The sequence below is a fragment of the Rhamphochromis sp. 'chilingali' genome, assembly GCF_963969265.1.
Source record: "Rhamphochromis sp. 'chilingali' genome assembly, chromosome: 4".
NCBI classification, from domain to species: Eukaryota; Metazoa; Chordata; class Actinopteri; order Cichliformes; family Cichlidae; genus Rhamphochromis; species Rhamphochromis sp. 'chilingali'.
The window spans coordinates 41,847,912-41,861,705 of NC_137948.1; the positions used below are offsets into that span (position 1 = coordinate 41,847,912).

Genomic DNA, 13,794 nt, shown 5'->3' on the forward strand with positions numbered 1-13,794 from the left:
AATATTTAGTATACACATCCAGAAATGCATACACTATTATATATTGTACATATATTTATTAGTTTCAGGTTGGCCATTCTTGTATTTTGCTCGTTTGTGTTGTTGTGTTTGCACATCTCTGTTGCTTGTGGGGCTCGCACACAAGAATTTCACTCGCATGTGCTGTGCCAGTGTGCCTGCACATGTGATGTGACAATAAAAGTGATTTGATTTGATTTGATTTTTGCGTGAGTGGACCTTTAAACAAACAGTAATTAAGCCATTAACAGGCCAACATTGTCAAAAAAAAAAAACCAAAACATAAATACATCTAAAATGTACAATATACAAAGCTGTGCAAAGTAGGCTGGTAGTGATATCCTGTACTGTACAGACAAATGTTGAACTATCAATGCAACATATGCTCACAGCTTTAAAATAAATATATAATCCATTCACTGAGCGCAGTCTTTATCCCACATAACGTCCCGCTCCATATCGTGCCACAGTTTAAACAGGTCAGGCACAAGTGACTTAAAGCTCATTGATCAGCGCGGCTGTCATTCTTAGTTTGACTGTACTGCCCCTTAAAGATCACATTGGCCGTCAGGGACGTCAGTGAAGCAGTGCTCCTGCTGTAATAGGGCACTCGCTTGTTCCAGGTCAGTCCTGTTGGAACCGCCCCACTGATCACAATCTAGATATCCCATTGGCCAAACGGTCATCCATCGACCCATGTACAGAAATATGACGTCGGGATTGGCTCAGGTGGACTTCGGTCACAAAGACAGCTAAAGGTAGTTGGTCAGGGTAGACGTCAATTAACTCTTTATTGTCCGTGGATTGGTGCAACAGCGCGGGCGGATTCCTCCATGGGTTCGGTCTGCAAGGCTCGCGGAGAGCGAATGTCGTCATGAGCGGTGGGTAGGAATTAAAACATTGGTGTTTATATTACATTCTACTTCGTAAAACATTATATTTGCGTTTAAGGGAAAGTACTAATCATGCTGTGGTACAAATAACTATGTTTTAGGGGTGTTCGTGCGGTTGTATGTACCAAAATAAGCAGTGCACTTCCGGCAAAGAGCTCCCTTTTTCTGTAACGTTATCAAAGAGAGTTTGACTTGCTAGCTACGCGTCAGCTAGCCAAAATGCTACTGGAAGCTATGTAGCTGGTCCTTTACTTGTTTCTGCCCCCAAATCGATTTGTCCATTTCCACCACATATGAAACCCCACAGCAATACACCGACATATTTTCATGTTGCACCCATTCCCGTCTCGCCTCATTTATTTTTATCAAAGCAAACCAGCACATATATAAGCTAGTCGATAGACATTTGAGTCTGCCTCAGTTGAGTCAGTAGCACTAGCTAGCTTGGTGGCTAACGTTAGCTGCTGTTGCTCTGCAAGCCAACCTAACAGACTGTGTTGCATGGCGGCGCTATTTTGAGGCCGCACTTTTCCCCCATTTGTGTTATTTGCAGGACTTAAAGTCACACTTGCATAACTGATGGGAAGTTCTGTTCTCTGTTGCAATCACCAATCCAAAATGTGTCAGAATGGAGAGATTAGTGGCTCGCTCAGCAGGCTGAGATATCCCCGAGTGAAAGTCTGTTGCTTTGGTAGTCATGTTCAGACGTTTCGATTAACAGCTGCATTTTATAATGCTTTTACTAGATGAGGCAGGCAGCTCCAACAGAGGAACTCCTTCCTGTTTGTACAGCTGATCACCAGCCACGACACAGAGATGAGTTTATTGTGTGTCAGGCTTAAGTTTACTGTCGACAGATGAGCTGGCAGATACAGACGGCACAGTTTGTAGAAAAGAGGAATTTGTACTTCAGGCATTTCCTCATAACTAGCAAGTTATTGTCTGACGTCGGCATTGTATGGAATGCTTTTTTATGGAATATTATTACACTTGTGGTGTCAGGCACTGGAATGTTGGTGACAGATCCAGTGCATTGGTTTTGGAGTGAGGCTGTCCTAGGTCAGGATGCCTAACTGGAATGAGATCAGGGTGCCTTGCATGTCTGTTTTTTGTTCCTTAGAGTTTTTTTTATTTGTATTTTAGTGGCAGGGTGTGTTGTTCTGCAGGGTGATGTCAAAGGTGTGGCCTGTGTTCTTGGTGTGCAACAAAGTTAGTCAAAGTACCCACACGAGTACCAGGAACTAAAGTTTCACTGCAGAACCTTGAATTGTAGCACATAATGGCAGTGCTTTTAATGTTGTTAGTGATGGGTGTATTGCAACATCATTTTCCTCAATAAAAATGTAAGAGAAGTTCAATAAATGATCATTGTAATACTTGTGCATTTTTGTGTTTTTACGTGTGTGGACAGAAATGCTGTGCAAAGGGTGAAGACAAGAAAGATCACTGAACTACATAAGTTCTTGAAGAAAGCTGCATTTGCACTCTTACAAAGAAACTAAGTTGTTTCTCTGCAAACTGTGGTGAAGGTACATGCTTTCAAAGACAGGCAACCACAAACCTGTTTCATAATTTATAACACCTGTTAGAGCAGGCAGAGAATAACTAAGCCCCAAACATTACAACTCCAAACAAGTGTTGGTGGCAATGTTATTGCAGTATCTGTGTTAATTTACATATACACACTTGTGCAATCATTTTTTTATCATGATGAAAGGACACCGCTCTAATTCATCTTACTTTGTTTTATACATTTATATAAAATATGGCCATTGGCTTACAAATCTGCATGTTGCAGATCTATGATGATGAATCACTTCTTTATCATCATCCTGTGTATTTGTCACAAATATCGGGACAGCCTGAAGAGTGATCTGTGGCTACCATGTGGTCATATATCTTATCTGCTGGTTGAGTTCAGGTGTTTTCCAGCTTAGATATGTAGCTCAACAGGGGTTAGGGGACAGTACTGGACTACTGTCCCAGTAGTGTTTATCGTTTTACATTTGTCATTATTGTTAATAGATGTTAAAAATGCCTGCGAGTATTTCTGTTCTATAAAATCCCAAATTAAAATATTTGAATCTGTCACAGATCCCTTGGCTTTTAAATTGCATATTTGTGTGTTGTTCTTGAATTTATATAAATTATTAAAAAAAGTGGAGATTGTATCGTGTGCACTAGCTGTGTTGTAGTTCAAGCAGTAATGGATAGTAAAACAGCTTGCATTGCTTTATCCACAGTTCCACAGCAGTTCTGTTTGACAATAACAGCATCGACCTATTTTGGCCATTAGGCTGCTTTGCTTGGCTCTCAAGATTTATCCTGCTCTTAAACTGCTGCTGGGCAGCCTGCCCTAAATGTACTTATGCTAACTGTTGAAATGGAAATATAATATGCTCAATATATTTACTGTCTTTTTCTCGTATAATATTTTTGAGCGCAGTCCAATGTATTTTTTTTTTTGCTCAGAGTATTTGACATGTGGCCAGTAGATTGACATTTGCTGTTAGAACACACACAACCTCTGGCAGACACAACTTGTTAAGTTTATGAAGTACAGGTATCACAGCTCTTTCTCGATTGACTAAATTTTGATCTGGTTAATGACCTAAGTTTATATTAGACTGGATCAAAAACAAGTCAAATAGCAAAAGATGTGCTGCGGTACCTAAAAGAACCGTGTATATTTATCAAAGAGATCAGTAGGTGTCTGCATTATTCCCCACGTACTGGAAAACTTTAAAGCTTCAGTTCCGTACACTGCTTTGCATTAGTGGTAACTGTTTTTCAGAGCAGGCTTTAGAGATCGTCTGCATTGTTTATGTTATTTATTTTGGCCAGTTAGCTCTTTGTGGTATATTCCATCACAGTGGAAATTTTGTATTCCTTTATAATTCTGTTATTGATGCAGTTTAATGTGTGTGAATATACAAAATCTCCACTAAGTTACCGAGAAAATTGAATAAATGACCTATTTAAATTTAATATGTGGAATAGATGTGGAGTAGATTCTGGACAAAAATAGAGAAAACATAGAAACCTTTGAAGGAAAAGCATTTGTTTCCCATCTCTGTCACTGGTAAATGTGGCTGACTCATGCAAATTGCAATTATGGTGATTTAACAACAACAACAACATGATATATTGACTCTTGACAGATAGCTTCTAATGACTCTGCTAATAACATGCGTGAGTTGAATATTTTTAATATCGTCAACATATTGGAGGGAAAATATTTTCTCGAAACCTCAAAAAACAAACAAACAAACAAAAAAGCACAACTCTGTCATTCCTGAATCCTTTAAGAGATGTGAGTCATATAAATATCCCACATGTTTGGTGAAAATGAAAGTGTCAGCATGCAAATGAATGCGTTAATTAGCGCAGTTAATGGCATCATTTGTGTAATTGATGACATTTAATGATCATATAGCAGTTTAAGTGAGATACTGCATGGCTTGTCCTTCACAGAGCTCTTCTGTTTTGTTGCAATGTCCTGTGATACCCTTGAATAGCTTAACCATTGCAGGCAGCCTGAAATCTCTCTGCTGTGCGTTTTTTCAGAACAACAGGACAGTATGGCTACCACTGTCGCTGTCAGTCCCAGCGAATACCTTCAGCCCTCCTCTGCTTCAACACAAGTGAGTAGCAACCACAAGCCTCGGCTGTGCACGCATGTTGCACTGTTGCAATCTCTTCTCTTACTGTTGCTCTTAACATCTGTTGTGTTCATATTGCTGCCATATCTTTGTGCTAATATACACTGTGTGTTTATTTTTCTGTAGAATTCCTTTGATGTTTAGTGCATTGTAAGCATTGAGTGTTTTTTAACCCTCAATTGCAAATCGCTGATGGAGTACTGTTGTTACCCTGCCTGGCGGGCAGTGTGGACACCTAAGTTTGTGAATGCGATAACTTGAGTGAATACCATAGGTGCATCTACTAAAAATCTCGGTGGTTAAGTTTTCTGAAAATCTTGTGAATGCAATAACTCGAGAACAAGGCCGCGTAGAATTTTGAAATTAACATACATACAAAAACGACACTGTGTAAGTTAAGATGTCATGATAAGTTTATTGTCAAATTTAAAACTGCTTTGACTGGAAAAAACCCCCAGAGACATTTAAACAAATGATAAAGAACCAGTCAACTGTTCTAACTTACCGCTGTTATCTGGACCCTTACGCCCACTAATTATGGATTATGGCAGCATTATCATTACTTTCTCAGATGAGGTTAGATCCAGATTCGGTGCTCTTGCACTAGTTTAGTTTGGAAATGGAAAAGCGGCCCTCACTTCTCTATGTGCCAGGATAGAGCTGATGTGCTATATTTTTCTAACAAAAACAATATATTCTATAAATTCAGTCACTGTTTTGCTTCGATGTTGATCAATATCTGAGAGACACAACTGCACAATTGGGAATTTAAATACTAATGACATCGCTTTGTGTCTTGCACCAGTAGTCACTAAACCTTTTTCACTTTTGTTGTATCAACCTTCTTAGTCCCAACTTAAACCCGTTTGTTGCCTCAAATACATGAAGCGGTCCAGTGTATATAAAGTGTGCTGAAGATGGCATTAATGTAGAATGCTTCCCTGTCCTGCAGCTTGATGATCACACATTTGGACCAAAGAGGGGCACAAAGGCATCGCAGGTGGAAACTCCTACACCTACTACACCACTTAATCGCTACTGATTATGATTCTTAATGTGTAGTTGTAGGCCTACCTGTTGGGTTGTGTTAACTTGTTTTGTTTTAGCTTTTGATCTGACTACTACCTCATCCTATCGTTCCCTTAGTGCTGAATTCTTCTTGTTCAGGCTGGTTTTAATGCAGGCTTGGACTATGTTTCTGTCTTCCCACAGGACACTCAGCCCTCTCCTTTGGCTCTGCTGGCTGCCACCTGCAGTAAAATCGGCCCTCCTGCTGCTCAGGCTCCTGTCACCTCTCCGCCAGCGCAGCCACAACCTCGCCGGCTCCTTCCTATAAAGCCAGCTCCAATAGCGCCAGCTCCACCGAAAAACCTTGGTTTCCTTTCAACAAAGGGCAATGTGATCCAGCTACCTGCTGGCCTGGGCTCCACAGCTCCTGGCAGCCCCATCGTCCTTACTATCCAGCAGAGTCCTGCTTGTACCGGCACCTCGGCCACTCCTGGCATCCAGTATCAGGTGGTGCCGCAGATCCAGGGTGCACAAACCATTCAAGTGATGCCACAGGGAGGTCAGATCCAGCTCATACCCGGTACCAACCAGGCCATCATTACCACTCCCATGACCATGCCGGCTCCGGCTGCAGCCACTGCTCCTGTCACGCCACAGAAGACCGTAGCCATCAAGCCCTCCCTCAAGGTGCGGAAGCCAAACAATACAGCTACAAACGTTGTGCAGCTGCCTAGTGGACTTACAATTCCCCTCAACGTGGCTACAGGGGAAGTGGGTGGGACACAAATCATCACAGAGACAGCTGCAGCCCCTCCCACTCCTGGAAAGGCACGACGAGGGAGGAAAAAAAAGGCAGTACTGGCTGCTGAGCCTCCACCGCCACCTCCAGCACAGGCTGCCTCTCCAACCCCAGAGCAGATGGAGACCATCCTAATAGAAGCTGGTGATAACATCATACAGGTACCCCTATTTGTTATTGTTTCTGGTACTGAAAAGCATAAACAAAGGCACGATTTATTTGTTTTAAGTTAATCTTCAAACAGACTTAATGGTCCCCTTCTAAATATGTGTTCTCTTTGAACTGTCAGTGTTTTATTTAAAGTTTGTCAAATTATAACATTACGCAGACACAAGTTTGACATGTAAGCTAGTCTCGGCATCTACTCTCACTGCTCTTAGTCTAGCATTTACTGCATGTTAAGTAGAAGTCCCCAAATGCCATATATATTTAATTAATTATCAGTTATTTTATTTTTTAATTCTCTCTTTTTTGTTGAAAATAAGTGTAACTGATTCTGTTTTATCACAGAGTATACTTCTTAAGGTTTGTGCTCCTGTAATACAAGCCGGGCTTGAGCACTGGGACTTTTTGATCTTAATAAAAATGTATGTATGCTAATGAATGTTAATAACCTGCTGTTCCTGTTATCATTTTTTTGTGAGGAGTCAAAAAAGAAGAAAAAAAAACAGGAAACTGTCAACTGTTTTACATCTTCAGAAGCGTCTGCTTCCTAATTAGCCTCAGGACAGTTTCAGTTTTGGGCAGGCAGTTGTTTTATGGTACAAAGCTTGTTTCTTTTTTTGTTTTTTGTTTTTTTTTTTTAATTTGTGATGTGTTCTTCTGCCACCAAATGGTTAAAACAAAAAGTCTTTTTAGTGTTACAACCACTTTTTGTTTTTCACGCTCAAAGGGTTCCCTGTGACATAAATATACTACCAAAGCGAGTAAATGTGTGTGCAGTTCAGATTGATAAAATCCGCAGTTAAACAGAAACCACAATATTGTTATCGAGTTTGAAATTCTACTTTGAAACACTCAACCCAGTCTATAGCTAACTGTTAAATGAATGTTTAGCCTTTCAGTGTGGTCAAAACATTGAAGATGTTGGCTAAAGCCTACGTATGAGGATTACTGGTCAGCTTCTTCTCTCTATATTCACAGGCAGGGAACAATTTACTGATTGTGCAAAGTCCTGGGCAACCTGCTATGGTGCAACAGGTCCAGCTGGTCCAGCCCAAACCAGATTCTCAGGTGGTTCAGATCCCACAACAGGCTTTGAAGGTGGTACAGGCTGCCTCTGCTACGTTGCCACCCGTCCCGCAGAGACAGTCTGTCTCCTCGAATCTGCAGGTCACTCCAACAGAAACATCACCAACGCAGGTATCTGTTCAGGCTTATTGTTTCTTTAACTCTTAATATTTTTAGTCTGTTGTGTCAGGAAAGGCATCCAGTGTAAAATTCTGCTAAATCAATATCTAGCACTACCTGCTGAGGTAACTCCTTGTAAATAAGGAAGCAGCTGAAAATGACTTCTTCTGTTTATTATGAATACCTCAGGAACGGTAGCAAAGGACCATGTGACATTTTTACAACTAAGCTAGCAACATGTCAAAGTCATATATAAGATAATATAACAGTTTAACTAGGAATTAGTTTAACATTTTAAGTAAACTTAGTGATATTTTTTTCCCCAGATTCTCTTTAAAACAGCATCAGGTGAATGGCAATCGGTTCAGCTTCAGGACTCCATGACAACAACAACCCCTGCCACCACAGTTGCCCCTACCACCACTGTCGCACCACCAGCTGGCTCCAAGAGAACACAAGCTACCGGAGGACGAAAGGAGCGGACCTTGGCAAAAATTGCCCCTGCAGGTGGAATGATACAATTGAACACATCGCAGCTCACCTCAGCAGCACAAGCAGTGCAGACCATCAGCATCAACGGGGTCCAAGTTCAGGGAGTTCCTGTTACCATCACCAATGCAGGCGGTGAGCTGATGCTAGATGCTTTGGGTTTGTTTGTTTTTTTTTCTTCAAGCTTTCCACTGGCTGTTTATAGAGCCAATGTTATTGTCTAGTACTACTGATAAATACACTGGGGTGTTTATGCAGCGCATGCATGGTGTGCAGCACACTGGGGGGGGGGACCCCACCACCCTCATTTCCCATTTTGAGGAAATGCAGTGGTGGAAGAACTTGGATTGGAGTTGAAGTTTGAAGTAATTGTAATTTTTGTGTTAAACGAATAGAACACCATCTGCAGTTGTTATTTTACTGGATACTCGCCTCTCTCTTAAGTTCTGTTGCTGCTTACCAGCAGTCCCTAGCCATTTCTGTTTTGTGCAAGAGGTGGACCAGTTTACAGACATGTGAAAAATAATATTTTCAACGAACTTTATGCAGTCTTGTGAAAAAATGAAGTAAACCCTTTCCTGCTCGCATGGCAGTTTAGAAGGTAAGTAGCAGCCGAGTGCTACACAACACAGCACATCAGCACAGACACCTCATAAAAACTGTCAAGCGTGGGAGCAGAGGCTTGTTTTGCAACCACAGGATCTGGATGCCCTGCAGTCATTGAGTCAACCATGAGCAGTCAACCCAAGCACACCAGCAAATCTCCAACAAAATAGATGTAAAAGAAATGATTCAAAGTGTTCCAGAGGCTCCGTAAAAGTCCAGATCTCATCCTGATTAAAATGCTGTGGTCAGACTTTAAGAGAGCTTAGTGTAAATTCACGTCCACGAACCTCAACGAAGCAACCTTGTAAAGAAGCGTCGGTCAGACTCGTCCATAACAATGTGAGAGGCTGATAGTTATACAGAAAACAATTACTTCATGTTATTGCTGCTAAAGACATTCACTGAGAATAGAAGCACTGCTCCTCCACATTGAAAAATGATTTGACCGTCTGATGAGGATGCTTTATCGATGCCTCTGAAGTGGGGTGTTTTGGGCATCTCCTACTGGAAAGAGGCCTCAGGTCAGACCCAGGTCTGGTGTTAAAGATAGCAGACCTGGGTCTGAGAGAGTTTATATCTGTTGGCTGGCTTGGGGATGACTCTTTGTCTGTCCAGATGAAGAAGAGATGGCTGGGGTGAGGGAAGTCTGCTGCCCCTCCAACCCAAACCCAGATAAGCAGTCAAACGGATGGATAAAATAACTTTATCAGTTGTCAGTTATTTATGTTAATAAAGAATAATGTTGACCTTTTCCTCAGTCAAAGAGCAAAAGCAGCTGAAAGTTTGCAATGTGTTTAAAAACTCTAAAACAAAAATGAAATTTTATTTTGCAACATATAGCTTTCGCATCTTAATTTATTGTTGATTAGAATTTCAATTCACTGATGGCAGTAAACTGAATTATCCAGCTCCTGCAGAAGCCCTGCTGTTTGTCTTACAATGAGTCTCTGCGTTTGTTAGGCCAGCAGCACCTAACGGTGCAGACCATGCAGGGTGGAGGGCTCCAGCTGGCCGCAGCACAGGGCCAGCCTGCTATTCAGGTAGACCAGACCCTCACCCTGGAGTTGCCTGGCCAGCCAGGAGAAAAGAAACGACGCATGGCCTGCACTTGCCCCAACTGTAAAGATGCAGACAAGAGGTGAGTCTGTCAAAGGATGGGTTGGGATCAGTTCTACATTTTGGGAAGTTCATATTATACTTTTTAGCACTCAGACTATTAAAACTCTCATACTGATAAAGGGTTTGAATTTTGTTCACTGTTTAGACCCAGTGAGGTGGGAAAGAGGAAACACATCTGCCACGTCCCTGGCTGTGAAAAGACTTTTAGGAAAACATCTCTGCTCAGAGCTCATGTCCGGCTGCACACTGGTGAAAGACCCTTCGTCTGCAACTGGGTTTTCTGTGGGAAACGTTTCACGCGCAGTGACGAGCTGCAGAGGCACGCCAGGACGCACACAGGTGCTCTGGACACAAACAAACAGAATCATCAAATCACTCTGTATTAAACTTCACTTCACATACAGAGGAAAAATAGGCACACAGAGTTGCTAAATACACTTAAAAACTTAACAATCCAGACATTTTTACAAATTATGTTTTTAAAAACACCTATTGTTTCTTCATTATTGAACGTGCATTAAAAATATTACTCAATACATTTTTTTTCCCTCCCACAGGAGACAAGCGCTTTGAGTGCAGCCAGTGTCAGAAACGCTTCATGCGGAGCGACCACCTGACAAAGCATTACAAGACTCACATAAACACCAAGAACTTGTGAGCAGACGGTATACAGATACAAAAACTCAGAAAGTAACTGTGTTACAGGAAGGATGGGCAGTGGAGATGAGACCAAGGGATTGTGCTTGTGACTTATCCCACAATGGGAAACTCTCCAGAATGAAATGCTTGATTCCCTGTCACTCTTCAAGGACACTGTGTAGCGTGGTGTACAAAGGAACCCTTCCTGGTGGACTTCAAACTTTCAGCAAATTTATTGACCATTTTTTAAACATTTTTTTTCCCCATTTGGTCTGAACATGTGGACAGATTACTGTGACTGAATTTGTAAGGTAAAAATGCTTTAGATTTAAATGCTTAACTCTGCTAGATTATTTATGAACTCCTCTACTTCTCTGGCGGAAGAACATATACAGATTTTTTTTATTTTTTACTTTTAGAAAACCCAACATCATCAGTCTCTTTTATATTGTTTTTTCTTCTACCACAAAAACCTTCATACTCTTTATTACAGAATATTAAGAAATTTCAGAAATTGAGGGTGAGCCCCCCCCCAGTAATGTAAAAATAAATCACAAAAAACCAAACAGACCACAATTAAGGAAGTGCTGGAGCTATAACAGTATATCATTTCTGTGAGCTCTGGTAGGTCCCTGGTTACCAGTAGTGATCTAAATGCAGCAATATGATGCGATCTGCAAAGTTGGCTAATGTTGGGAATTGTGTTGGGAAATTGATTGTTTAAATTTAAGGAAGGGTAATTAATTAGAAAATATAATACTCCAAGAATTAGTCCTTGTGGAACACCAAAGTAAAGAGGATGGAGTTTTGTAAACCATGAAACGGATAAAGGAAAAGCAGAATCTAACCTCTTTAAGCCACAAAGAGGAAGCTGTTGCTAAAGATGTGGAGGAAACATATTAAGTATCTTAAAATTCAACAATGAAAATTTACACACTGCTCATGGTGGCTCCAGGTGTTTCCTCTGTTGAGTTGAGACAGTTGGTGCTCTTTTATCATGAGTTGTGTGTAATAGATGAAATGTTTGAGAGTGTACCATTGTTCTTTTCAAGTTTATCAGGAAAATGTCTGATAGTTATGTATTTATACTACCTAAAATTCTCTACCTTTACACAGGCACTGCAAGAAGTTTCAAATATCAGGAAAATTAAATAAAATTGTTAAAGGCTGGTGAGATGGCCCAGAAATGCATAGAAAGACTTTTGCTGATGAGCTAAGTTTTACTGAGTTTAGATGCTAAAGATTTAATTTGGTGAAATATTAGCAGTAAGAAGAGTTGATAACTCAAATGCAAAACATGCTCTTGCATCTGTGGTCCACACTTTGTTTCTACATAGTTGGTTATTTACCATGTATAACAAGACATGTACACTTACTTCTAGGGCTGTGTATCAGATTGCCATTTATTTTTGTATAGCTCCTGAAGTTTAGCCATCCAGTCATTAATCACATTAGTTCCAAGTCAAACCAGTCTTAGTTTTAGATTGATTTTATTTGAGTTCTTAAATGGTTGCATGTTCATAGTTGACAACTAACTTTGACAAACTTAATGATTTCTGCTTCTTTTATTACCTGTTTTTAACCTGAATAGTTCAAGTTTCATCGTGGCAGGAAACATGTTCACCCTTCTCAAACTAAAGAACCTAAAAATTTGGTACCTCCAACACTTTCTCCCAGTTTACTCATTTAAAAAACGAACAAAACTACACTTTAGTCTTTCTTTCATTGTTCAGATTTGATGAATTGTAGCCTATGCATTGCTGTATATAAGATCAGACTTTTAATTATTTGGCCTGACTTGACAATCATGTCACAAGATGCAAAAAAACAGGAAAAAATAAAGCTTTCTCAGGCCTTCTATGAGTTACACAATGTTTTCCAGCTATATGATGGCTTTAATTCTAAATTAACACTTAAGATGTTTTTGTGATGTACAGATGACCAGCATTAGCCCTGCTGCACAGTACTGATATAACTTTCTTTAATCTCATTTGTTTTACAGAAAATGTACATTTGCTCAGTGATTTTGATGTTATGAAGATAAGCTGACCGTTTTCTAACAAGTCAGCAGTGAGTTTGAAGCCTGAAATTGCCGGGGAGTTATTTAAAGAAGTACATTAAGTCATTGCTTAACAAGGTTTTTTTTTGGTCAAATTATCCAGCAGAGCAGCTTCACAGTGAGGTTTGTTTCTGGTAGATGGTGCAGGCTTGCTACAGGTTGTGCAAAGCAGAGAAATTTGACCAAAAAAGCTCAAGTCCGATTTGTTTTCAAAGCACTTTGAACAAAGTGCTTCAAAAAGGTGACGTTGAGAGAGAGAGAGAGACAGAGGCTGCTCATATTTATGTTTGTATTTCATGAGTGAATATGTAAATAAAACGTGTCTGTCAGACACGGTAAATGTAGGATATTAAAAATTGGTAAGCTGCATAGTTTTGTGGTTGGCGTAGCCAGCCTTGAAGGAAGTGGACTTTGTACAGTGTTTTAAGGAAAAAAACATATATATGTGACATTGTATAGCTTCATTCCTGCTTTGTATAAGACTTCTAGATCTTTTTTCTATGAATTAAAGATGCCTTAGACAGCTGCACCCAGTATTTAAAGATGTTTTTTTTCTTTCTAATTCCAGGTAACAACATTTGTAAAATTTTGTTTTGTGTTTTTAACTTATGTTACATGCTAATGTCATGTGCACTGATTAAACTCCCAGGTTCCAAAATTTGTAAATTTAATGTTGATTGTAATTAAATATAATGTGTTTTTTCCCCTGAATTAAGTCATTTCTGTTGCTTGGTTTCTGTGAATGAAATGCTTCTTCTCCAAGCCTATATGTCATAAAGTGTTCTACAAACCTTTTTTTGTGTATATCAGGAGAACCAAGAGAACCAGCAATTAATTTTCTAAGTTGTATAAAGGTGCTAAAACATAGTTTGCTCCTTTTCTACCATCACCCCCCCTCAATAAAGAACTCATACCTTATCAACTGCGTCACTCTTTTTAACTTTCATTTTGGGACTAATAATAGATTAATTATATTCATACTTAATGTGATTATTGTTTGTCAGGAATAGAAGGATAATCGTGGTCTTTGTGTAAATAAATCACAACCAAGCACATATTTTTTTATGCCTGGTAGGCTGTAACAGCCTTATTTGGATAATTAAGCCTTATAGAAGCATCATTACTGATTTTAGTGCCATAACAATTTTTAAA

General features: G+C 39.9%; 1 protein-coding gene across 4 annotated transcripts; it reads left to right on the forward strand.

Moving 5' to 3' along the window:
* Nucleotides 1–748: 748 nt before the first annotated feature.
* sp2 (sp2 transcription factor) lies at nt 749–13,560 on the forward strand. 4 transcript variants are annotated; one of them, XM_080880681.1, is made up of 9 exons: nt 749–899; nt 4,479–4,555; nt 5,526–5,573; nt 5,786–6,541; nt 7,524–7,742; nt 8,057–8,378; nt 9,786–9,963; nt 10,090–10,283; nt 10,502–13,560. In XM_080880681.1, exons 1-9 carry the CDS (start codon nt 893–895, stop codon nt 10,600–10,602), a joined length of 1,902 nt encoding a protein of 633 aa, XP_080736807.1. In that variant the 5' UTR covers nt 749–892; the 3' UTR covers nt 10,603–13,560. The 4 variants fall into 4 exon arrangements, with proteins under 4 accessions (XP_080736807.1, XP_080736808.1, XP_080736809.1 ...); XM_080880682.1 differs by having other exon boundaries at nt 750–899; nt 8,057–8,354; XM_080880683.1 differs by lacking the exon at nt 5,526–5,573 and having other exon boundaries at nt 750–899.
* The last annotated feature ends 234 nt before the right edge of the window (nt 13,561–13,794 follow it).